The 27,988-nt window shown below is 38.1% G+C and overlaps 1 protein-coding gene across 1 annotated transcript; it reads right to left on the minus strand.

Moving 5' to 3' along the window:
• Nucleotides 1–19,015: 19,015 nt before the first annotated feature.
• LOC121954146 (L-serine dehydratase/L-threonine deaminase-like) lies at nucleotides 19,016–26,981 on the minus strand. The gene is given in 10 exon segments (XM_042501487.1): nucleotides 19,016–20,556; nucleotides 21,667–21,753; nucleotides 23,151–23,281; nucleotides 23,363–23,596; nucleotides 23,714–23,802; nucleotides 24,720–24,859; nucleotides 24,946–24,982; nucleotides 25,186–25,209; nucleotides 25,211–25,349; nucleotides 26,797–26,981. Coding segments are annotated over 10 exon segments (993 nt in total). The 5' UTR covers nucleotides 26,805–26,981; the 3' UTR covers nucleotides 19,016–20,452.
• Nucleotides 26,982–27,988: the final 1,007 nt, after the last annotated feature.

The raw sequence follows: 27,988 nt of genomic DNA on the forward strand, positions 1-27,988 counted from the left end.
CCGGGCAACATGTCTAAGTATCCTATGGCAAGATACTGAGCCCCAAATTGCTCCCGATGCCACGTCATCGGAGTGTGAGTGCGTGCAAATGATTACTGAGTAGCAGGTGGCACCTCGTGCAGTAGCCACGGCCACCAGTGTGTGAATGTGAGTATGAATGGGTGAATATGACAATGTAGTGTGAAAGTGCTTTGAGTGGTCAATAAGACTAGAAAAGCACTATACAAGTACAGTCCATTTACCATTTATATTTTAAAGGTCAAAGGTCTATTTCGCTGTGCTATCATAGTGTTCTGCAGAGAGTGTAAAGCATCACAGCACCATGTTTTTCACAGACATGGATATAATCTGTACCTGCAGCTTGACTGGTTCCCAGAGGCATACAGTACAGGGGTAATCCTAGTTTACTTCTGCATTGTTGTGTTTTGTGTGCAGGCTCAATCTATTATTTTTACTTCACAGTATTTGTGAAATGAATCTTCTGGCTCTAAATTGGGTATATGTGGCTTTGTCTGTTCTAAAAATAAGGTATCAACTGCGCTACTTTGAGAGTGTGTTTCCATTGCCCCCGGCTAAGGAGAGTGCTGGTGCTACAGAGCAGTGTTAGCTGTGACTTCCTCTAAAGAAAAGCCTCTGCACCATGTCGTACAGCTGTAGTGTGAGGAAATTATTGCTGCTTTGTGAACTTAGAGCCGAACTGTCGGGTAAGCTGGCTAATCTTTGACGTGCTGTATCCTCCATTGGCTAATTGGTTTAGCTGGAGCTTATCCTGAAGTCGCTCCCCCTCGCCTTTCATTATGACAACAGCAGCACGTTTCATGAACAACCTGATGAAACACAAACCTTCAGTCTGCCGCTTTCAATAAAGACAGAGTGATTTACATGGAAATGGACGCTGACAAGAACTCTGTCTTATAAATCCGTCATTGCTGTTACTAAGAGGATATGAAGAAACACAAGCTGATCCTCTGTTTATTAATATTGATGCACAAAGATTTGTTTGTTTTCAGTGTTACCTTAATCCTCCTGCTGGGGACCAATGTAACATTTTGCCCACTGGCAACTTTGGCAACTTTTGTAGAAACAAGGAACATTTGAAACACTCTTGTAATTGTTAACGTGGAAGCAGAAGACAGCAAACTTCTGGGTTCTGCTCAGAGTTGACCAGATTAGATTGATGGATGAGAGGAGCTGCTACAGAGGCGAGTGAAAGCAATTTTTTTTTTCCCGTCAGAACTCGCGCTTGTGAACTTCTCAAATTACATACATCAATCTACATACTATGTATTTTGGGTACGGCTGCGTGCACCGAACCCCTGTACAATGATGGTTTTTAACTTTTAACTTTTCTCTTCGGTTATTAAGATTATTAAGATCGGTATATTAATTGGTTATTCTCCAAATAAACTCAAATCTAAGTGTCATATGCACTTTCACCCTTTTTCTGTATAACTCTTATTCTGAATGATCCGAGCTCAGGTCTCAGTGTTTCCTTCTATTCACCTCCTTTAACATAATCTTGTTGCCCTTTAGTGCTGCGCAGGTGTACAGTGGGTTTACCTGAACTTTTCACTGCCGCTGGAAACAATTCTAATAGGAGAGCTAAGACTGTATAAAAACAGCGGCAAAGCTGATGGTAGCAAATCCAAAAGAATGAGCTGAAAGATGCTAAAATGCTGTGTCAGGCTGAGAGGGATATTTGAGGAACACCTTTTACATTATACATTCAGCTCATTTTAATGTACAAATATAAAAGAGAACACCTATTTTTATAACGCTCATAAATAATCAAGACTGTCACTGTACACACTGGAAGCCTCTTCACTGCCTTGCACTTTAACCCTTTGAAACCTGAGTAAATTGGCTTGATGTATTTAAAAACATGGATAAAAGGCAAAAGCAACTTAAGGAGAAATTACCCAAAAATTTGCAAAAAATAAATTGTAAAAATGTAAAAGAGAATTATCTGAAAATAAGAAAAAAACAAGATCAATAAAGTTATTACATGACAAAAATGCTTAAAATGGTATTAATTCTGTAAATAAATAAATACATAATTACAATCATAAATAAAGGGCTTTTTTTTAGGCATTTTCCTTTTTTATAGCTTTTTATTTGTTTTTATTTTATAGAAATTTCATTTCTCATCATAGTCATAGTTTTCAGAAGAAAGCAAACCAATTTGGTCAAATTTCAAGAGTTAAACCCTTTAAAACACCAAGGTCACACAATAATACAAAAAACAAACTGACTGAGGCTTCAGTGGGCAGCTCCCGTGTTCTCAATGGAGTGTGGCTTGGAAGAATGCATCAATAAATTTCCATCTAAGTTCAGTTCCCCATCAAAAAGGGCAGCCTGTTCGCGATGTATTCAGCATACAACTAGATAAATGGTACTTGCATTATTCTGCACGAGTTGTCTGAGAGTTTTGTATACTAATGTTTTGATAGTTTTGCTCTTGTTAAATGTGGCCCCCTATTACCTCAATTCAACAAGACTTTTGGCATTAGTTTTTTAGTTTTACATTCACAGTGGAGGCCTGTGAGAAAAACAAAAATTTCTTTACAAATTTAACATAACGGGAAGTTATTGATACATTATTAGTTATTTGGGGGGAAAAGAATTCCTTTAAATTAGAAAATGCTAAATACTTGTTGGTGTCTGAATGCAGCACAAGAAACCAGATGTTAGTCCAGCTTTTCAGGGGTTACATTTATGTGACAGTGAAATCTCCTGGTTTACGGCCCACAACAGGAGAAGCTTCACTTTAGAAGTAATGTATCACTTTATTCCAGTATCTCATAGCAGACATTAGCTCAAAATGGTCTGAAGACATATAGGCTATTATCGCCTCATATCCTGTTTCTCGCTCTCCAAAACAAACAGCTTTGCCAGATAGGAGGAGGGGGAGTGGAGGTGGGGAGTGTTGACGAAGAAGCAACAGGGTTCAAGGAAAAACAGGGACTTAATGTTTCGAGAAAACGGTGCAGTCTAAATAACATATGTGATCCAGCGCATATCCTCATTGGATTTAGCTCAGCTGGTTGACAAAGGCACCAGAGGACAAATGACATGGCAGGCGTCTCACTAAGATTTAAAAGACGCTGTCAGAATGTCAGCATGAGGAGCTTCTCTGTTGCTGTCATTTCAACACATAATATTTCCACAGCTAAACACCTCCTGCTGCCTACTCTGTTGGCTCCAGCTCAGGACCAAGCACTGCTTCATCCACTCCGCACACATCGAGAATACCAAGCGCACAAGTCAGGGCTGTTTTCGATCTGCCGGACACAGGGCCAGACTTAACCAGGATATGTGAAATCCATTTGGGCCAGCAGTCGATCCGTCTGCAGCTTGTCACAGTAGCTGATGGAGCTCAGTCCGGGCGGCGGAGCCCAGCAGCCACACACACAATACACCAAGCATGTGCGGATAACGTGTACAAAAAAATCCTACGTCTTACTTATTACGATATGTTGTTTCTGAAAGTCAGCGAATTTTCATAAAACCTGTCAAACCTTTGATTGATATCACTTTCCTTGTGCTGCATTCAGATGCTTTTTACAAGAATCAAAAGCTTTGGACACTGAGCAAATTAGTTTTATTTCTTTAAAATAAGTAAAAAACTGCGGGGGGGGGGGGAACATGACAAGAAATGCTCCAAAAAATTTCAAGAAATTAGTAGATTTAGAAAATTATTATTTTAAAAAAAAGTATCTGCGTTTTATTTTAATGACTACTGATGATTGATTTAATGATTTAATAAAAATTCTGTTTTACTTTTGATTAAACATTTGTTAAAGGCATTTAAACAAAGTTTTGTGTTTGAGTTTGTTATGTTACAAATTCAAAATTTTGACAGAAAGATTTTCATTTTTATTGTAAATGCATATCGGTTCCAAATATCTGTTATCGGTCTCATTAATTACTAATAATCTGTATTCGTGTCGGCCCTAAAAAAACAACCCCTAATCATAGGTATATATTTGAAAGTATTCTGAATTGTTATAATTTTTAAGCCATTTTCTGTGTAATTTTTTGTTTGTTTTTATTTTGTTTTTTGTTTGCTATATTTCTATTTTTTTGCTTTGTTTTTGCTAATTTTTAAGTAATTTTCCTGTTATTTTTGCTAATTTCTTGTTAATTTCAGGGTCATTTTCTCTCAAATTGTTAAATGCCTTCTTCTCTCACAGTGACTTAATTAACCAAAAAAGCTTGCATATACACATGCTCGGTTAAGTCACTCAGTGATCTTTTCACAGAGAGCATGCTGTTCACATCCAATTAATAAGCTCATGGAGCTCTGATATATTTAGTATTTAAGGCTTTGATAATGGCAGTTTTAAGACGATGATTCAGACATAAGCTCAGCCAGAATTATCAAAATGATCGCATGGCTGAATGTCAGTTAATACATTAATAAGTCCTAAAACAGCTGCCAAAAATGAGCCCAGAGGCATAAAAAAAGCTGAAATTTGTGAGTCATACCTGAAGCTGTAGCCTAAAACTACAGTAAAAGGAAAGAGTTTATAAAAAGTATGCAATGCATGCAATACCATATGATATTTTTGTATAGTTTTTATTATAACAAACAACTTGAAGACACGACTTTGGATCCTGAGACAAGTTTTTACATTTCACGCACTCACTGCAGGGCCGTAGCAATAGTGTCAACATTGAGGGGCACTAAATCTACTAGGGCAGCCTGGGATCCTCCATCCCCTCAGAAAAAAATCAACATTTTTAAAACTAATTTCTAAGTTTAACTAATTCACTTTTGCAAAATATCCGGAGACCAGATCTTCCACTGACACAGTTGGGGTTTTTTTGTAAGCCCTATTTTATGCTTTTATTTTACACTCTGGCACCTTATGTATACTGAAAGTACAAAAACAATTCCTAGTTTGAATTACTTTATTTTTATGGTGAAGTAGAAAGTGGTTTGGGGGCCACCTGCGACCCTGTTGGGAGCCAGATTCAGTCTACAGGCTGTAAGTTGAGTGTCCCTGCAGTAACACCATTTTTTTTAATATTTTACATCAGTATAATTGTAATATAATATAAATAATCAGTATAATAAAATGTGTGGGAGGATCCCCTCCCAATTATTAATTGTGTAATTGATTAATTTAAAGAATTATTGTCGCCTTAATCAGAAATGAAAATTATTGTTGATTGTTGATACAGTGCTGGCACAGAACACCTCTGCAGCTGTACTTACTCAAACGTGAACTTTAAATGAGATGGAAAGTTGCACTCCTTCTGAACAACATCATTACCGGCTCACACTGACTCACGCTGCCACAATGAAACACCACAACATCTGAATTCATTCTCTGCTCTTAAATGTCAGGCCGAAACAATATGTTCCTCTTTTTTTTTGTGATACCTAATCCAACCTAACATCACAGGTACAGACAGAGTGGCAGCCTCCCACTGGTGAGGAGCACCCAGCCTCTGGATGCTGCAGGTGTCAGTCAGCCCCACAGCTGCTGCATAAATCTCAGTGGCGCCAACCAGCTCTGGTGAAATATATCTGACAGGGGCCGCTATAATGCTGGCCCCTCAGGAAATGGCACTTTGCTGACTAATGTGGTGGAAAGTTCAGGTCAGTGGGCGGGGTACAATAAGCATTTAACATGTCTAAGGTGTGGCTGTGTGATGAAGAGGAGGGGGGCTGATGGTGGTGAGGCTGCAGCAGATGAGACAGAGAGATTTAGTAATGCGGGGGGGAGAGAGCTGCCTCTTATGGTGGTGAATTTATGCTCCTGTTGAGCTATTTCTTCATGTGCTCCTCCCTAATATGCAAATAAATGCTCAATTTTAGCAAAAAAATACAGCAAAAAGTCCACTATGCTCAGATAAAACTGAAAAGATGGGGATTAGATCTCTTTCTGATAACTTGATCCAATAGTAGAATGTCAAATATGAGCAAAACTATCCAATTAACATGTTCCAGATGTGTGTTAGAACCTGGATCACTTGATAAAACAACACAAAAATGCAACTTTCTTACCAGTCCCAGTTATCATGATAAAATGTTTTAATCGTACGTTTCTACAAACCACAGATACATTTGAATGTTTCGTATGTATATCATCAACCTTTCTACAGTTAATGTTTATGAGCTGAGTCTCACATCTGGATGAAGGGATGGTGGATGACCTGACACCTAGCAACGACAGCTGCTAAAGAGCTGACAGCAGACCAAAACAAAAACAAAAACAGGTATTTTGTAACGACTTCGGGACATTTCCAGCCATGTTTGTAATGACCAAACCGGAATTGTTAATTAAGTTCCAGATCTTTCCAGCCATGTGGGTGGCAACCAAACCAGGTATATTAAGCCAATATATGATTTACTTTTCTCAACCCCAGCCAAGTTTTGGGGCTTACACCTGGAACAAACTGCTGCATCTGTCATGCTTGTAGTGTTCACACTGACAGCATTGTTGCCGCGATGCTTCTGCAGGGCTGCCAAGCAGCAGACAACCATTGTAAACTAACAGACAACAAAAGTGGGTAATTTGTGGTGAGTGCTCTAGTACCCCCATGGGACCTCAGAGGGTGACTAGGGGTGCCAATTCCTCTGTCCTTTTATTTACCCCATTAGTTAATACAACTGATGGGATTCTGACCACAGAAAGGTTGTCAGAGGACTTTTACTTTAAAACAGGAACAGGAAAGTTTAAAGAGAAAATGGATATATTAGTATATCCTCATGTCTGTGATGCGTAAAAACAAACTGTAATAAAAGGTGGAATAGAGCAGCAGCAGAGCAGCAGCAGAGCAGCAGCAGAGCAGCAGCAGAGCAGCGCTGCTCACGCAGGCAGTGTAGCTGCTCTTATCTGTTGACATGGGTGCCAAAAACAGAGAAAAAAAACAGGCTCCGCACTGCTCACGCATGCAGTTAAACCTTTTTTTTTTTTAAAAAAGTCAACATATTGACTACATTTGAAATTTTTTGCATTTATTCGGCCAACTTTGTTCCTCTTAGCTATGGTTCATACTAGGGATGATAACAATTAATCGATTGATTAATCGGTCATTGAGAACTTAACTGAACATGTGAAATTAAATCGATCAAAAAGCTATAACATGCTGTCAAAATATGTTACAATATATGTTGCTGTGAGCTTTTATGGTTTTTCCAAATAAGGACTGATAAGGATTGATCGATGGTTAATTTTACTGATCAATCTATTAAGGAAAGCACTTACAATTTGCAGCCTTAGTTCACACCAAAGAAATCAAACTCTTGGTGTTTTTGAGTCTCACTGAGAACAATGATGTGTTTCTGAATTTCTCGAATGTTATTATGAGAGCCCAAATGCCTCGAGGCTGCTGCTTGTTCTAGTTGCCTAGTTTACAAAAGTAACTGTATAGTTCACATCACTGTGCTGCTGTCTGAACCCAAGTGTCCTGTATTCCTCATGACCTATTATTTTCCTCTTTCGAAAAAAGGCCGATACCCATCTCTGACTTTTAGAGGTTCGTGGCTGGCCACTGGCCTACTGGTTTAAATGTACACTGAAGAATATACCATGATGACAGCATTCCCTGTTCAATGCAACAAAAATTTGTTTGTGTCACTTTTTCAAATCTCTCTTCCCCTCATGTCCTGTCAACTCTCCACTGTCTGCTTATACCAGAGATGCATGATAATATTAGCATGTCATGGGTATTGGCACATAATAAGCTTAAAATAAAAGACTGATATTGGTCTAAAATGAACATTTCCACCAATATGACAGATGCTAAGATGACACTAAAATTATGCGACCTCAATAGGTTGAAATAGGTCAGATTTTCCCTGGTTTTGGCTCTTGTCAGGATTGTCTCAGGGAGAGCATCATCCTGTTGACCTCTTAGAACCTTGATCGAAATCAGTTTTGCTGATGCCTTTTACAAGCATTTACACCTCTAAGACTCGAGAAAATTGGTTTGATTTCTTTTGAAAACATGGGGAAAAGGCAATGAGCAACATGGCAAAAAACGTCCCGCAAATTGCAAAAAAAATTTAGTAAAAGGGGAAAAGAAGTTGACTTTAAAAATTGACTGCAGGGAGATTAGGAGAGATTAGGAGATTATTATCAAAAAACAGGGAAAAATGTCCAAAAAATTATTTTAATTCAATGTTTAAAATTACGCTGCAGAAAAATAATTGTCTTAGTTTATTTTTAGCACTTTCTTAATGTAATTGTTTTTGTTTGGGTTTTTTTGGAATGGGGGGTTGATTATTTTCAGGTAATTTTTTTTGTAACATTTTACTAATTTCTGGCTAATTTTTTGAGCCATTTCTTGTTGGTCATTGCTTAATGACTGCCACCTTCCTGTATTTTTGGAAGAAATCAAGCCAAGTTCAAGTTTCAAGGGGTTAGTGTGAGAGGAATTTTAAAGTGATGGAACTGGTTACTTAAGAATATGGTATGTTTTACATGTTACGTGTAGGTTAAAGTAGCAGTAGGAGAGACTTGATGTTGATGTGCAATTAGGTGGAAAAGCATATGTGCATAAATCGTAGCCTGGCAAGACCATCCTGACCACGTGAACGTTCTAAACATTCTGTTTTTCTCCCTGTCTCGGTCTGGACTCTCTGCCTGCCCCAAATGATTTTAGTGGCCATATCAGCATCAGCAATTTGATAAAATTATTTAGAAAATATCGACAGATGAGATACTGGTATAAATCCAATATCACGCATCCCTACTTATAAATAAAACCATAATACACACCTATAAAAAACAAATCTTTCACAGCTTTGACTTAAAATATATCACTTCAGTCTACGTGAAAAACCTGCTGAAATCTTGTAGAAAAAAATGAAAATGAAATAAAAAATTTCAAACTCTACAGAGAACAGACCAGTTAAAGCAGAGAAACTGACTTATTTTGGGAAACATCTCAAAAAAGCGTACAGTAAGACATCAGCAATCTGCATAAGGCACTCAGATATGTGTGTTCATTTCATACTTTATTCACTGTTCTTTATTTGTGAGAGGGTAGGTTGACGGTGCAAAATGGAGAGGGCATTTCAAATACGCTTTTAAGCACTGGGGAGCTTTGTTTTTGATTTGCCTTTGGGAAGGGACAGTCCACTTTAAATGTTTTGTTGTTTTTATAGGCCTACAGATTTTTTAAATGTCCTCAGAACCCCAAAATCTGCAAGAGGGTTTTAACCCTTTTACACCTAAATAGACATCAGTTCTCTTGCAGTGCATCCAAATGCCTTTCACAATGATTTTAACCTACCTGACAATATTGATATCTTAACTTGGCAAGAAATCTCCCATAAACTGCAAAAAAAATTTAAAAGGTAGGAAGATAATTTTTTTTCTTCCAGAAAACTTTATTTGTAATTCTTAGAAATATATATTTAAGATTATGTTACAGAAAAAAGAAAAAAAATCTTTTTTTTGCACTAAGGCAGTGAGGTCATTTTCTTCTTTTTGTTTTTCTGTTGTTTTTTTTAACTTATTTTTTTTGTTAATATCCAGTAATTATCTTGTAACATTTTACAAAATTATTGCTAATATTTGGGCTATTTCTGGCCAAGTTGCTCGTCCCCCTTCCATGTTTCTGAAAGATATCAAGCCAATTTGTGCATGTTTAAAATGGTTAAACATCTCCAAAATCACAATATTTTCACAACCATAGTCTGTGAATTTTGGTTATTTATGGTGGAGGGTCATGCATTTTCCCACAGGCACTTGGGGAAGCTCAAGGGAAAGTATTTGTGGTCTCGAAAAAAAAAGAAGTCAAACCACTAACCACTGTACAAATAATGTACAGTCCCTAAAATTAACTATATTATATTTCACACAATCCAGTTATATGATTCAGAACACAGCTTTATATTGTGATTAAGAGGCTTCCACTCTCGGTGATTACAAAACAGCCCATGTATCATTGAGCTGTGTGATGTTCTCTTTCCAGTGACATTTAAAGTATTCCACAGCTGCAAGCATTATGATATTACTAAAATATATTACTGATTAAATAAACAGCAAAGCAGCTTAAAAAGCTGTAAAGTTACATAAGCACAGGAAGGTGTAAAAGCACATATGTGTTCACTGTGCTGCCGGGGGAGAACCGCACAAGCCGATGCACACAGGACATGATTTATGAGAAGCTAAAGTTAGTATTTTGGGATGGAAAGACTCACACCTAATTCTAGTCAGTGGATTAAAGCAATGGCCGGTAATCTTGCTTTAGAAAATCTAACATATGTAGTAAGAGGCAAAATTGAGGATGTTTATGAGATGTGGATATCTTTCTTAGATTTTAGACTGACAGTGGTTAGATTAATACACGCTATCATCATTACCCCGAGATAGCTTTTGACTTATAGCACTGCTAAAGTGGTTAGTCAAAGATACAATGAGTGTTTAGGACATTCCTGATTTTTTTTTATTTATTCAAGGATTATGTTTATTTGATTTTTGGTTCAAATGTATTAGCTAGGGATCAACAGATTATCAGCCTGGATGATTATTGGGCCGATTATCTGTATCAGCATTTTAATGATTGCTGATCAAATTAATAAAGGAAATAGTGTGCATATAACACTCAACCAGCACCTGGGAAGGCAGTCTGCAATACATGCAAACAAAGTGCCAGCATGGGAGCAACTTTTACTTTGTAACACCACAGGGAGCTATTTTTACTTATTTATTTTAAATTTAAATTTTCACTGAACTTCATAAATAAGGTTGCGAGGAACTTGCTGTATTTGATATTGAACGTTTTAATATTGATTAAACATTTGCTAAAGGTATTTGCTCAAAGTTTTGTGTTGCAGTTTGTTATATTCCAAATTCTAAATATTGACAGAAAGATTTTCATTTATACAGTAAATGCATACCAGTGCCAAATATCGGTTACTGGTCTAATTAACTTCTAATAATCACTATCTGCATCGGCCCTGAAAAAAACAATATGGGTCAACCTCTAATATTAAGGAATGCATGCGAATATTGCTCTGTAAGTAGATGTGGTTTTTTCAAGTACTGCTATTATTATATTTGTTATTATCATTTATTTATTTTTACCCCTTAACCGAGATTTTGTTATGAGAGATGGAGTTTGAGGATGTTGTTCTGTTTATTTTAAATTTAAAAAAAAAAGCCAATAAACATAATTTCTTTTTTGGGGGGGGAAGGTGGGCTGGGTTCAAAACACAACCAGAGCTTTCCAGAGCACACTGTCCTGGGCTAAAACTTGGCACGGTTTCACACTCTGTCCTCACATTTGCAGCCACTGACAGAGAGCTGAAATCTGTGACAGGTTTGCTCTCTGTAAGTTGTAAAGTAGCAGCATTCAGCGAGGCTGCTGCTGCTGCTGCTGCTGCTTCGATAGGAAGACAGAGTTCCGTTAAATGAACGCTACAAACACGACGAACACACGCACAGCAGCGTTTCCGCTCTGCCCGGTTAAACCTCAGTACAGCAGAAAGACCGGAGCTGTCCGTTCAGCACCGCCGGTACAACATCCATCTGTCTCTACTCTCACTCACAGCAGAGCAAAACCTCCGCTCCAAACAAATAACAACAACTTTCTCCAGTTAAACAAAGCTAGCACCGTGCTCCTCACACCGTTAGCTCTTTAAAGTTTGGACATTTCAGCTGTGACATGTCTTATCTTCAGCTAAAGTTCATTAGGAGAGAAGCGCAGCCGTTATTGGCCTACTTACCATCAATCGCCATGATGTTCTGTTTGGGCTTCCACCGGAGCGGGCGGTGAAGAAGGGGGAGCGGACCACTGCGCGGCTGACGGAGGGGGGGGGGAGGGGGGGGTCACACGTTGGTACAGTCCATGAGACACCGCGGAGGAAGCTGGCTGTCTGAAACAAGCTGCTGGATAGATATATGATCCATAATTCAAAGCCAACAGAAAACATGCTACATTGAACAAACCGAACATGGTTTCACAGATTTTCGTAGCTCAGCAAAATGATTTGTCTTATGTCAAACAGGCTGAATAATTAAGACAGAGGATTAGGGCCATGTTAAAGGGACAAAAATGTCAGAGTGAAGTCATGATATAACGAAAATAAAGTCAGAATATTATGAGGAAATAAAATTTCGAAATTGAAGTCATAGTTTTACGGGGGAAAAAACTCGTCATTTTATGAGGTTAAACTCGTAATATTAGGAGATTAAAGTCGTAATTTTCTGAGAAAAAAAGTTGTACTTTTACGAGGTAAAAGTCCAAATTTTATGAGAGTAAAGTCGTAATATTATGAGAAAAAATTTTGTAATATTTTGAAAATGAAGTTGTGGTTTTACAAGTAAAAAAGACGTAACTTTAAGAGAATACAGTCGCAATTTTATGAGGAAAAAGTTGTAATTTTATGCGAAAAAAAGTTGAATATTCCTCAATGTGGCTCTAAAACTGCAATAAAACAATACAAAATAATATAAAATAATAATAATAATACAGTTTACCCAATTGAAAAGTTCATTTAGAACACATCAAAAACGGAATTAGATGGTAATAGTATGTAGTAGGCTAATACTGTCAAAGTTATTTATATTAGTAGGGTGCTGACAATAATGTTGCTCAGTCAGCTACAACATTAATTTAAATTACATAAAATTGAGATTATTTTATTTGCAGATAGATACCCAGCTAGCAGGGGCGTAGCCATCATTTCAGAAGTGAGAAGTGAGTCATCCTCTCACATTTTATTGAGCCTCTCCTTAGCAGCTAAAGAACCAAATAAACACAAACAGGCACAGTATGGCAAACAGGGACCGACTCAAGTTCATTAAAATGATCAAAATCCTATACTATCACAATCAAAAGTTTGAGCTGCCAGGCTCTGGTTGAGTTGACACAGAATGACCATCAAGCATCTACAATTTCCCTATAATTAATTATAATTTACCTATAGCCATTAGTTCTAATCTCTCGCTGCACGCTGCCTTCTCCCTGCTCTGTCTATTGCAAACATGCAGATTAAAAAATATATGCAAACTGCAATGCAATAATCTTAAATAGAATTGAGAGTAGTAATTGTGAAATAGCTGTGGAAATTAATCTCATAGTCTCTTTTATAGTATATAGATGTATTTTCTCAGCCAATTATAATCTCTCCTCACCTGTAAAGCCCCTGAATGACCAAAAGTGTTGCTTTCTGGTCCACCTTCTCCTCCATGCTCTTTCTATTGGAGCATTAAAGATTTTTAAAAAATAAGTGCAAAGCAACAGTCAAAACTCTGCACAGAAATGAAGGAGGAGTAGCATGAAGCTAGCATGATGCTAGCTAGCCAGCCAGCCAAAGGTAACAATAAGGTTCAGAGCAGTGCTGCCAGCGCACGCGCCAACCGCATCATGTAATCACAGCGCGTGTATGCCCTCGCCTATTCATAGTGCGTTTCAGGACTGCTCGAAAAAAACCAGGGTCAACATGTTACAAATGAATTGAACGGTTGTAAAAAGTGCGGAAGACAGAGGGCAAAGATAGAGGACATGCAGGACATGTCCCACGCCTACCCCGCGTCCGCCACACGCCTGGTGGCTAGCAATTTTTGGTTTTATAGACATTTTGAGAATGTACAATGCAGCGTTTTACTAATGTTTTCAGTGGCAAGTTTTACATTAGTTCCCAGAATGTTCTTCTTAACCTTAAGGAAATATTATCTGTAAACATCAAAAAATGTTTTTTTAGAGCCCGAGCACCCGCACTGTGAAGAGGACCCTCTTTAAACTGAAGAAATTATTATTATTTTATTTATTTATTTTTTATTCTCTCTCAAATTCATTGCCTTTTTGAGGACTTCATCATACTACTATATTTTAAGTGTTGGGTGGGAGGACACGCCTCAGTAGCGCCTGTTACGTTTGTTTTTTCATATCACATTACATTTTCCTAAAATGAAAATAAAAGGTCTGTAATCTCAGGGCTCAATAACATTTTCTGATTGTTGCTTTGAAAATGTTCTTCCTTTTTTTCTCATGTAACATTATGGGAACGTTTTAGAAAAGAACATTCCATGATCTGTCACCTCTCAACATCACCAAAACATCCTCAGAATGTATTTAAACTGTATTAGATCCTAGTACAGCATTAAATGCTAATACAACTTATTATTGATGCTATCTAGATGCAAATACAATAAAGCTTAGCCATCAGAAAAGATCATTTAGGAAGGTTAACCTACATTATTAAACTGTATGAGATGCTAATATGCTTAATACCATGGCTTAGTTTAATTAGATCAACTTTGGGACATCTGCTACCTTAAATACAAAGTATTATCTTTTAATGGACTTAATCTTGAGTTTAAAGAAAAATATACAAATTATACAAAGTTAATGCTTGATGGAGTTCAGCTTTGCATTTTTGAAGCTTAATTTGGTGTTTTTGTGTCCGTGAGGGAAACCGTCGGCTTTTCAGCCGTGGTCTCCAATTCTGCTTGTCATGACTCAATGCTGCTGCTTCACCCACTACCTGAGTTATTAATCACCTCCTGATTGCTGATGGCCGAAAGAAACCAGCAGGGCTCGGATTTCTGAGAGGAGGCCGCCACTCACAAAATCAACAGGAAGTGTTTGTGTCATCCCCTCAGAACCAAAGAACAAGAGCCACATCCTACACTCGCCTCGCTGACAGTCAGACATTAACAAATCTTTTATGGAAGCTGCTGAAAAGCTTTTTGGGAAGCCACAGGAAGTCACTAAGAGAAGTTAAACAAAAACATAAACAGAACATCACATAGTAACGCCCGCCTAAAAAGCTCAGATTAAAATGAAAAGATGATAGCTGGTGATGTAGAAGCATGTGATGGTGATTTGTCTCCCTGTGGAGTGAATCTTAAAGGTCGGGTATTAAACATACAGCACTGGAATCAAATATTCATAAAGCGAGAAGCCACCGTTGCTAATGAGAATATCTCTTCAATATTCATAGCATTGTGTTCTAGAGCTCCCGTGCTTCTACCTGACATTAGATAAAGAAAAACACTAAGGATGTTGGACAATACATTCAAATATTACATACTTTTATTGAATATCCAATCTAATTATTTTATAAGAGTAGACTAAGCGGTACAGTTAACACAGAGTTCCAAAACAATCCTGTTTTAATGTGTTATACAGATACAGAGATACAGATTTACTTAACCCCCCGACAAGTAACTGTAAAGGCCCTGACACACCAAACTGGTGTGTCAGGGCCCACTTCCCCCTGTTATGCTGTGGTCAGCATAACAGGGGGAAGTGGGGATGTGTCGTCCATCTTTATGTAAAGTCTTTTACTAATACCAGTGAATGTGTTAGGTTGTCTAGTTTTATTAAACACCACAAGTTTCCTATCCTATCTCAGAAAATGAGCACGCCACAGATTATTAAAGGACGTAATGTTTGCCTCGAGTTATTTTTGCCACAGTGGGGCCTGCAATTGTATCAGCCCCCCTCCGACGGCACCCTCTTTGGGGCACCACTGCCTTTTCCTCACCTGATCCTGCACTTTAATGAAAGCCTACAACATCAACACAATTTCTAACCTGCACGTGTTATCTTATAATTACCTTCAGTATCCTGTAAGCTATTTATTTTAATCAGATCTGAATGGCTCTGTGCTTCATGTTTCCTGTTGAGCTTCATTAAACTTTCATTCATTCATTCATTCATTCATCAAATCAAATTGTCAATAAGCTTATACCTTTATTGCTATCTCTGTAAACCAGTCATAAAAATACTGCTGCCTGCTTGTGCTCATCTCTTAACTCAATACCTAAAATGTAAATATACAGTTTTTTTTAAATCAAGTATTTCAATGCAGGTGAAAATATGCAGCTGTTGTATTAATGTCTGTTTATGTTACAATGAAAATTTAAAAGTGATAAAGTTTCATTTTGAGGTTTGATTTACACTCACATTTTGTCATCAGGTTGCTATGGATACATTTAGCAACTGCTGAGCTCTACCTTGTGATTTCCTATCAAAAACATGTGCAGATGTGACCCAGTCAGGCATTCTGTAACACTACCTCTGTACCTTTACACCATTGTGACTCTTTAATTTCAGTAACCTCTTTGTGAGTCAAACAGAGCTGTGGATTAAAGTGCCTGGCATGCTTTTGATGACTGTGCGCTTTGACAAAAATACTTTGTGATATATTCTGACATGCAGTTTATGCGGCATTACCTACATGAAAGCTGTCTAACAGAAGAGAGCAACAGCTGATCAAAGTCTCAGAGTTCAGAGAAGGCAAAGGAAATCATTCTGCTTTGGTAATGCCCTCCAGTGTTCTGGCCTTATAAATGCAGCAAAATGATGTCTGCTATGAAGAATGGCAGTTCCCTAATAGTTTACGAATATGAAGTATTTGATAGAGGCAACTATTAGGCCAACATTAAGTTCCTCTATATTCCTGTCATATTCTCAACATAATTGCTTCCAACTAAGCAGCAGCTTTCAGGGCTGAAAAATGAAGCCAACACAGAAGTGTCACAATCTGCAGTTCCTCTAATGACCACTAGAGGCTGGCTCCAAGAGTGAGTCAATCCCCATAGACTCCTATGTTAAAATGCATAACTTCACAGCACAAATAAACATGTTCACAGGCTGGTACAAAAACAATTTTGGTCTTTGTAGCTAATTTCAACAATGATACCAGTTGTACAGAGGGTGAATTTTTATGTAAGTTACCCGCTAATTATCAAAATTTGCAAACTGAGAGTTTGTGTAGTAAAAATCACAATGGAAATGAAGCCTGTTACCACTGTACATGGCCTGGCAATGTTTAATTTGACATCTTTAGCCAAATACAAGATAAACATGATGTAGCATGTTAGCCAACATCTGCATCTCCTTGTGCACAAAGTCAATTTACAAAGAAACAACAGAATATTAGATTATTACTATTGGCCTCAAACGTGTCCAGCATGCTTGACCTTTTAACATGGCCTTCACATTGGATTTTGTTTTTTTCAACTTTAAAAAAAATGTAATACACTAACCGAAAATGTATGACAAAGTTATTAAGTGAGCAATTTTAATAATGTATAAATTATCAAATCTAATGATCAAATGATAAATGACAAAACAAATACAGAGCACATCTGGAACACAGTGTATTGGAAAAATGAGATAATAGTCGGCTGTATGAAGATTGTAACAAAAAAAAATGCACAAAAACAAATTTGTGCACAAACACATCCATCTGCATAGACATACATGCACTGTTTAAATGTCTTTCTCTTCTCCATTCATTCTTGTTTACTTGGTGCTATTTTTAGCTGCGGCTCAGCTCACATGCCCTCTGCTGGGCTCATCAAAGCTGCTCCTTCCTGTTGTCATAGAAATGGGCTGGCATGTCCATTAGCTCCTCCGTCTGCAGGCTGCCCAGATCACGCTCAGCAGAGGACTGAGCAGCTGCGGGTCAGGTAAATTCATCTGAACAGGTACATCATTTAGACCAGGAGGGAAGACCTAAATAATCTAATATTCAATCATACACGGGCAGAAAAGATCATTTCTCCACGTCAACATGTCCAATTAAGCTTATTACAGTCCTTTAATGTTAGCGTTAACCTTTCGGATGGACTGGGAGGGTTTTATATCACAGTCTGACACAAGAGAGCAGCATTCACAGCACAATCACTCCACGTATGACCTTGCTGTGTGAACACCAACAGCGCTCCTGGGAATTACACACTTCAATCAGCCTGCTGCTGCTGTGGTGCTGCTGGGAAAATTGGTTATTCAGAGGAGCCTCACATTGTGACTGAATGAGAGGTGTTTCGTAACTGCAATATATTGACTTATATCACCTCTTCTGCGTAAAATGTATTCATGCCAAGCCAGCGATGCTGTTTATTGCTTAGCAACAAGCACCTCAAAATATACATGATGCTTGTAAAAAGCGATGTTATTGTCAAATGAAGGCTGTAATGTACTCAGGGCTGTGAATGCAGAATGTGCAAAGCTCTGAAAACCCTAAAAAGCATCTGTGTCTGTAGCGCCTCCATGTTATCAGTCAGCACGGTCTCATAGAAATTTGCAAAAAGGGACACAAAGTCTTAACGCATTACGTGGTGGTGGGAATGAAATGTGTTAAAATCCAAGCTGTTCTCACAAACTGTTGGCACGTTTTCCTACAAAAAGTGATGCACTCAAATTATTCAATCAGCGTCAGTCAGAGAATGCAGTTTCTGAAGAATGTGCAGTGTGAATGCTGGACGTTGAAAAGCCAATGCAACGCTGAATAGCTAGCTTAAATGTGTAAGGAGAAGGTGAATAAATAGTTTGACAAGTGGGGTGGCTTTAACATTCACTTCTTTCACTGAAAAGCTGAAAAATAATCATAATGTATTAAGTACGTGGAATATTTTAAGGTTCTTTGAAAAGCTGACACCAAACTGAATTGCTGGCTTTAAAAGTCGCATAATGATATATGAAAGATGTGGAACGCAGGAAGGTCTAAAGGGAGTTTGTAGCTTAAAGAATGAGTAAGTAGCGAACTGAATGAAGTTTCTATGTTGAAAAATGTTGACTGCCAAAAAAAAGTGTACAGAAGACTGAAAATACTCAAACTTTTTGAAGAACGTGGATTGTGAATGCTCGCAGAACTCACATCCAAATATAACTTTTTAAGGTCGTTGATGTAAATAAAGTAAATAAGCAGCAAATAAGCCAAAATTCCAGTGTGAGTTAGAAATTTTCCTTTTCTGATTAATTGCTTTTTCTTCGTCACAAAATGAAAAAATTACAACTTCTTTTCATGTTTTTTCTATATTTAACTAAAAATACAGATGCAACCATGATGCTTTTACTGATGCACATGAAGAGAGTCCTTATATGAAAGTGCCATACTTAGGTCACACTGAATCATCTACATGACAAAATTATTTGTATAAAAGGGCCATGTAATTTGTCTGAAAGCTCTGGAAGAAACCTAGTAAGTGGACCATGAGGAAGAAGAATTCAAACTAACGATGCAAAAACCAATGACAACGTTTACTTTAATTATTTTATTATCAAATATGTTAATTAAAAATCAGCTTTTATTATCATCACATAATGAAAAAAGTTCCCGTCACAGTTTGGGACACGTTCACATTGATTTTGACAGGAGAGATGGTCCTTCTGAGACACCCACCTGTCTCATCCCTCAGTTCTCCTCGCCTACATCATCCAACAGCACACGGAGGAGACGAAGCGCTTCTCACTTTCCCTCTTTTCAGTTCTGCTGCAGTCATAATCATCTCAGTCTGATATTTTGTATTTTTATTTTCTCCTCAACCATGTACACAGATACCGTACAGACGTCTTAACAGTTGCTCAAGGTCAGCCTAGATTGATGATGATCAAGCCCTTGTTTTCTCTAACTACAAGCAAACTGCTTTTCCATCTTTCTTAAAATGCACTGCTGCAAATACACTATTGTGGGGAAATGCCAGACTCTATATCTTTAACCATGCCCTCTTTACTTATCCGAAAATTTGCTAAATCCTGCAACTGAGCCCTGTACAACATATTGGAATACTGTAGAGGTTACTTTTGACTCTGTATGTGTTGAAGTTTCGATTGTTCTGATCAAAACATCATCTGAGATGCTTTTTAAAAGATGTGTTTATGGATTATGTGATCACAACGATTACCATAAAGTTTGCGCCATTTGCAAACCTCACATCACACGCAGCTGTCTGAGGGCTCAGAAGCCGAAGACTATAAATATGATGTCAAATGCAACTCTTTCTCCTGATGTCTCTGATGGGGGCAGAGCAGAGAGGACCAGTTTCCATAGTAATGACTCCCTACACATCGCACACACTGACCACACTCCTACATTTAATGTGTAGTCAAAGATCAGTTTTGTTCATCTGAAATAAATGAATGCTTTGGAGAACATACCAAAAAAAAAGACCAGGAGAAGACAGAAATGTACCAATATCGGTGTGTGGATAGGAGATGTAAGAGCAGACTGTTTTTGCTGAAATACAATGAATTTTTGAATAAATCACATTGACAGATATCAGTTTGAAGTAGAAAAAACACTTTGTTTCTCTGTGAGGTTTTCTGTGTCAGACTGTGTGGAGGGTCGGAGTCTTGTATGAACAGTGAACTGTGACTCCACCATGTGGGGAAACCTCAGAACTGCATGTGACAGTTCAGTTAGCTCAGCACGATCACAGCATACGCTCATGTAATGAACTTTAGTCATTTACAACTGGGGAAATTTGGGTTTTCAAAAATATGTTACTGCAATATTAGACTTTTAGTGACTTTACACTGTAATATTAGAAGCAGCACTAATATTTTTACACCAACACTGCAACAACACCTTTGACTCTAAATTAGATGTTTCTGTAGTTCTTCTGCCTTTTCTTTTATTCACTTTTATTCACTTCGATTACATCGATTCAATTATTTTCGCTGCTGTGACCCAACACTGGCCTGTCACATACTGCACGCATACACACATTTACGTATATGCAGCTCTTTAAGTGTGCAGTTTGTGTTTGAGGTTGGTCAGTTGCTGCATGTCGACGCTGCTGCCGCCGCACACGACCACCAGCAGGGGGCCCAGGGGAGTCGCCAGCCGACCTAAAAAAAGGTGTGGAGGAACAAAAATGATCAGCTCCTGAACTTGTCACACATTATAAAGGAGTTATTATATACAGTAAGTTTCATCCTAAATATTTCTGACTATTTCTGGGGGCATTTTGCCTTTATTGACAAGGACAGCTAGACAGGCAGGAAAAGTGGGAAAGAGAGGGAGCCGTACGAGCAGCACGGCGTGCAGGTTGGTATCAAACCTGCGCTGATGAAAAAGACTCAGGCTACATGCAGTGCACACTGGAGCTCAGATCAGGCCCAAAACAATCAGCCCGATCCTACATGAACCAGCAGTTTCTGTCCAAGCCTGAGCCGAGCCTGACTAATATGAAAACATGTATTACAAGCTGAGGGCTGGTGTGTTTCATCACACTTCTTCTCTTCTGTCTGTTTGTCATCACGTGCATGACGCGTTCTGCAAAGCAGGCTGCGCCTCGCAGTGCGTCTAGTACGCACAGTGATCCACGGCAATGCAGCGTGCAGATGACGATCACTCACCGCTGCATGTTACACACATCTCTCCCACTGCTGGGAAGGCAGAAACAAACACTTTCTTCACTTTCTCTCCCTTCTCTCTCTTCCCTTCTTGATTCAGTCCATTAAACCTCTTGCCAAAGTGCCATTTAAGCACGAGACATTTCAAGATATTTTTTTCTTAAAAATAAATAAATACATATTAAGTCAGTGAAAACCTGACCCCATACAGGCCTGAGGGAGTAGTGAGAAGTTGCAGCCCGGTGCAGCACAAAGCCTTCAGGTGGGATCGGATCCAATCAGGTTTGGCCAGAGAATCAGAGCTCTGGTGTGCACCAGGTGAGCTAGAGGTTGAAACCATAACAATTCCTATTCAAACATTATGGTAGTCTGAGAGGTCTTATAATGCACACAGTGCAAGAACATTGCATGTTTGCAATGAACTATCAACCACATAATTTAGCTGAAAACTTTGTAATGTATCTTGATTTCTCTGCCAAGCACACAGTGAGCAAACAGAAGAGTTGTAACTGAGAGGAACACTAAGAAAAAAGGTTTAGCTAACGCACAGCAGAGGCATGTTGATGAAGAGCTTTAAGGTGCTGATGACTCCAGAGTAGTTACCTTCATCCTGTAATCTGCCTATGAGTCCACTGTAGACCGCTGCCAGTGCTGCTCCACATGCCATCTCCACCAACACACGCTCCTCATCTACAAGACCGACCACACACACACACACACACACACACACACACACACACACAAACACACACACACACACACAAATAAGGGGTAATAAGGCTGATGCTTCCAATGAAAATCATAAAGCGAGGCTAATTGTTTATTATGTCAGTGGGCAGCGTGTGGAATTTAGTGCCATCTAGTGGTGAGAATTGCACATTGCAACAAGCTGAGATTTCTCCCACATGCCGAACATCAACTCCTGCTGAAGATTCCTTCACTGTTCACTGTTCAGGTGTTTTTTTTTTTAACTGGGAATTGAATTATCTGCAACCCCCCCCTACACACAAAAAAAACCCTGACCTGCTGATTTAAAGCGGTTAAAACACTGAATTAAACAGTCTCGTGTTTGAAAATAAAATCATTTTTCTGATGCTCTCATCATGGAGGAGCTTATAACTACTTTGGCCAAAGCAAAAAGACTGTGTGTCTGTTTAAGAGCCAATGTTTTTTTGGCGGGGTTTCCGTTCTGGGCAACTGTGGGAATAAAAATGGAACCACACCCTATGTAGATATCAACCGCTCATTCTAAGAAAACGGAAACTCATCAATTCTTAATTTCAGGTGATTATACACTAAAGAAAACATCTAAATTATATTTCATTTCTGCCAAATCAATACACCCCTAAATCCTACTCACCGAACCATTAACCCTTAGCTTTAATATTACACACACCACAAAATGCGCTTTTTCAAAATCAAGCTTTAAAAAATATTATACATGAATATTATTTTACTGCTTTCATCAGTCCTTATCATAAATATCAAATATTCTTTTTTTTTTTTTTTTAATAGAATTTTAACGTTTTAAATGCTAGGGTTTTTTTTTCATGATGCCACATGCTAAGTGGATTTTTGTTTTGGATTATCACAGTCTGGGATATGTCAGTGATTTTCAGCAACAGATTGTGACACAATTGTGACAAAATAACATGAATTTTCTTCATATGCCAAATATGGTAAAAATGACAAATTCCAAGGCAAAAGCCCAGAATGATACCCAGAGGTAATGCAATGCATGTTTTTTATGCTTTGATGACTGTGGGATCAAAAATTACAGTTTGAATGGGTTTCAATGATGCATTTTTTGCACTTAACAGTATGAATGTAACAATTTAGTTTCCACAGTGTATTTTAGGCGTATTGTAGAAGCTGAGCTGGAAATTCACAGATTAAACAAAAATACACAATGTTGACAAAATGTATTCCATATGCACGAACACAGCCAAAATGATCAAAAAATGAAGAATGAAAATTGCATAAAATGTGCTTAACAGTGCCGAAGGGTTAAAGTAAGATCATATTTGGACTGCTGAAAAGTCATTACCAGTCAAAGGAAAGTTTATGAACATTAAAATCAGACTTACCCAGGAATGTCTCCACAGCGTGCAGAGCCTGCTGGTCCGTCACCAGCTCAGAGATGATTGTCACCTCGCTGCCCTGACTGTATTCAAAAGCTTTCTTGCAAACTGTCTTTGCTCCGAGACATTTGGCCTCACTGGGGAGAGACAGACAGAGGAGGACGAAGTCAGCTGAGTTTCATTCAACACACTTCACAAAACATTTCAGCTCCTCTCACCTGGTGATGTCATCCAAGGTGACCACCCTTCCCGCCTTAACTGCAGCGTTGAAACAGTCTGCCCCCACCGTCTCCATGGCGATGATGGGTACATCTGTCCAGCCTACATCCTTCAGGCCCTGGATGATGCCACAGAGAAGCCCCCCTCCGCCCACAGACAACAGCACAGCTCCGGGCTTCAACCCGGGACCCAGAGAGGCCGAGACCTCTGAGACCAGACTGCTGTGGCCCTGCCTGTGTGTGTGTGTGTGTGTGTGTGTGAGTGAGGAAGAAGTGAATACTGCAGTTTTGTCATTCAGTCATTTCTACTGCAATGCAGGAAGCTTCAATAGTGTTGAGAGTTTTTTTTACCAGAGCAGGGGGTGATCGAACGGGGGGACGTATGTGAGTCCTTCAGTTTCTGACAGTCTGAGAGCTTCTGCATTGGCATCATCCCAAACCTGCGGAAAAAGATCTGACTTCATTTTCTCTTCGAAAGCTCGTGTTCGTTTTCATTCCAAAGACTAAAAAACACTCATAGATTCACTGCTGAGTCTTCTGATTGATTTCATTTCTTTTAACCCTTTGAAACTTGGGCAAATTGGTTTGATTTCTTCCAAAAACACGAAGGCAATACGAATCCTAACAAGACATGGCCCCCAAAAATTAAATTTAAGGGGGAAAAAAACAAGTAAAAAACAAAAACCAACAATAAAATTACCCCTAAAAATAGCTGGAAAATGTATTTGAATGTTTTTTTTCTATATTATCTTAAATATGGACAAAATATGGTACAAAAATAGAATATAGTTTTCTGGATTTTTTCCCTTTTTTCTCCCTTCCTTCACTCCAATTATCAATTTCTGTCAATTCTTACTAATTTTTGGAACTTTGTGGGACATTTCTTGCCAAGTTGGTCATTGACTTTTTTTGTTTTTACCCATGTTTACCCAAGAAATCAAACCCATTTAAACTAAAATTGAAAAAAAAAGATTTAAAAAAATTATTTTAAACTATATGTATATATATTCATTTTTATTTCATAACATAATTACAGATATATAAATAAATAATCAATAACATATATATTTTTTCAAATACAGTTTTCTGGACATTTTCCCTTCACTTTTTCCCTTTTTGGTATAATTTTCTAATGATCCTCCCAACTTTTTTCAGATCATTTTCTTGACACCTTTTACTAATTTCTCACAATTTGTGGGACATCTCTTGCTAAGTTTGTCCCTCAAAATTGTAATAAAATTTTTTGGCCTTTTTTTCCATAGAAAAAAATCACACCACTTTGCTCCAGTTTCAAAGGGTTAACTAACCATGATCATTTGAGAACAGAGATCACTTATAAATATTTAGTATACCTCACCCTGCCTGTCATCTTGACAGTGGCGCCCTGATCCTGGAGTCTCTGAACCACCAGCTGAGGAGACGAGGACGGGACCACGATTGTGGCAGGTATACCCATTTTTCTGGCAACGTAAGCTGCAGCCAAACCAGCATTACCTCCTAGAAAAAACATCATGTTCTGTAAGAGTCACCAATAATTTCTGTATCATTCATATTAACATGCTGTCTCACAGGAGAAATGTCACCTGAGGAGCAGACAACGCCTTTGGACTGTGTGGCGAGCTGCAGGAGAGCAATCAAATAAAAAGGACAAGTTAGTGATTTTTTTCCATATACTGTATATACATTAACATGCTTACAGTTATATGATTAGCTGAGATCTAAAGCACAGTCAGCGGACATCAGCCTTAAAGTCAAATGACCTATCAGAGCTGCAGAGTCTGATGTGATGGAGGTGAATATGAAGCGGAGGGCGGGGCTCCTACCTGCTGGCAGAGGTGTCCAATACCCACGGATCTTGAAGGAGCCAGAGGGCTGCGAGTTCTCCATCTTCAGGAAGACGCTGGTTCCAACACGTTTGGACATACTGACGCTCTCCAGCAGCGGGGTGTTGATGTGGAAATGATTCGCCATGATGAGCCTACTTTCACTAAAATGCCCAACAATGTGTTCAATAGAAAGTTGAGTGTGACGACGACTAAGCTCCAGAAAAAGCTACTGAGAGGACTTTGGTTAAGGGGGTTAAATGTTTTGGTCCAAGTGGAAAGTTATTTAGCAGCCAGCAGTTCTCCGATGTGTCCACCAGGAGAAGCTGGTCCACAGGACAATACATCATCTTTACTACAGAGTTTTATTACAAGAGGTGTCAGTGTTCACACTGTCCTGCCGACTGTGCTCTGCACAGACTGCGCTGACTACATGTGCAGCTGCAGAACAGGTAATAGGTAGAAGTAGTAGTAGTAGTAGTAGTAGTAGTAGTATTAGCAGTAGTGGAAAAAGTATGCAATTCCTTTACTGAGTGAACATTTTAATAAACACACTGTAAAAAAAAACAACAAAACTCTGTTACAGGTAAAATGATAGTTCAATAAAACTATGTAAGCATAATCAGGAGAATTTACAAGTAAAAGTGCTCAGTGCAGACAATTTAAAAATAAAAAACTGAAAAATAGAAAAAATAAAATAAAATAAAAAAGACAAAGACTTCAATGTTTATCAGAATAGTTCACAGTTAATTTTCTGACAACCAGGTAATTAATTAATTGTCTTGTTGTTTCAGCTGTACTTGTAACCAATAAACTGTTGAGTAGTTTAATTTGTGACAGGAAAATTTGATTTTTATAAAGCTATTCCATGTTTTCATGCCAAAGATTTTAACTTGTGAAGTAACTAGTAACTTAAGCTTTCGCATAAAAGTAGCCTTGTCAAACAAAAACTATATTTCCTTCTGAGATGAAGTAGAGTTAAAGGGTAAAGTGGCATAAAAAAGACTCGAGTACAGTACAAAAACCTAAATTCTGAACTCGAAGTAGTCTACAGTACTTAAGTAAATGCAGCTATTTTGGTAAAATTCACCATTGAGCAGCAGGCAGGTGCACATGAGGTCACAACTATTCTGGGAATAATTGTGACAAACTGGGACATTGTTTCTGGAGGACACAGTTTTGTCCATTACACCATGATAATGTGTTGGCAGCAGAAATGTCTCAAACAACTAAACACGCTGCATGGCTTGTTACCTTTAGGCTTAGTCTTTATTTATTTATTTATTTATTTATTTTTACTAAGCTATCCAGGTCAAAATGTATCTTTTTATTGTTTTGTTTCAGGTTTTTAGTAAGTTTGGTCCACAGAGAGGAGCCATTGTCGTGATTTAATATTGGCCCGTGTGAGCCTCCATACATGGATCTATTATAAATACATACACAATACACAAATCAAACATCGATATTGTGACGCAGCAAATCCTTATGAATACAAACATACGTGACGGACAGTGGGCTAACTTACTATTTAAACCGATGTCATGATTTAACCTTAATTTAAACTGTACGTCATTCAGAAAGTGTTTTTGAAGATATTAAATGTTGACTTACGTTTGCATAAAACATGTTGTTGAACGAGCCTCCGACCATTACGTGATACGGCGGTTAATTTATACAGAAAGCACCATGTTAGCGGGGCACGCTACACTGTGCTAGCACAGCAGAGCAGCTTCCTGTGACAGAAACACATGAAAACCTGATGAAAACAGCCTGAAAACAGCCTGAAAACAGCCTGAGACCGCCTTCAACAAGCAAAACACCAGCACTTCCGGTGGCTACTTCAAAATAAACGTGCTACTTCAATTACTTTAATAAATTTGTTTGTTTTACTACTCCAAAATGTTATTTTTTTCAATTTTTATAATAAAAAGAATAGTAAATAAAATGAAATAATAATAATAATAATAAATAATAATCAAACTCATTTTCTTCATGTGAAATTATCAAACGCCATCTACTTCTAGTCAATGTACAAAACGTGGGGGAAAAAAAAGAAACATTTTCAAACCAAAACCACACAACACAATTTACTGCTGCTACTTATATGAATGATAATAATAACAACAACAAAGCATACTACTACTGCTACTACTACTAATAAAAAAGTGATAATAATAACAATAATAATAATGACTGACAGTTTGAGAATGTGGCAGAAAAAAAGTCAATTTAAAGAACCCCTTTGTAAGACCTTTGTCTGCCCCAGATTTGTGATGGCATCGCAAATTCACAGACTTACATTTTGTTGTTCACCACTGTGGTTGACTGTTTTCTTTTATTTGAAAAGAAATATCTAAATTTTCAATATAGTATTTGTTTGTACTGTAGTTAAATTGTACCAGCATGCTTTAGCTTCTATGAAAGGGCTGTAAAACAAACTCAGTCACAAACAATAATTACACAGCCTGACTCTATTGTAAATTTAAACAGAGATAAACTTACGTGAATAAAGCCTCCTGTCGCTGCAGACACCTGAGTGACCTTTGAACTTTTATCCTCCTCTAAAGTCCAACTGTTTATTACCAGGGCTGGAATGGGTGTGTGTGTTTGTGTGTGTCAGAAAGAGAGAGAGTGAGTCCGAGCCACAGCGCTGACTGTAGCGATTATACCTTCTTTATTATTATTGTACATTAGCTGTGTCGTTACAGGTTGCATATACACAAAGTAATGGTTTGCACATGTCACACACTGATGTGCCATCCTCACATCAAACATCACTAAACTTATTGTCTCAAATTTTACA

The sequence above is a fragment of the Plectropomus leopardus genome, chromosome 14 (assembly GCF_008729295.1).
Source record: "Plectropomus leopardus isolate mb chromosome 14, YSFRI_Pleo_2.0, whole genome shotgun sequence".
NCBI classification, from domain to species: Eukaryota; Metazoa; Chordata; class Actinopteri; order Perciformes; family Serranidae; genus Plectropomus; species Plectropomus leopardus.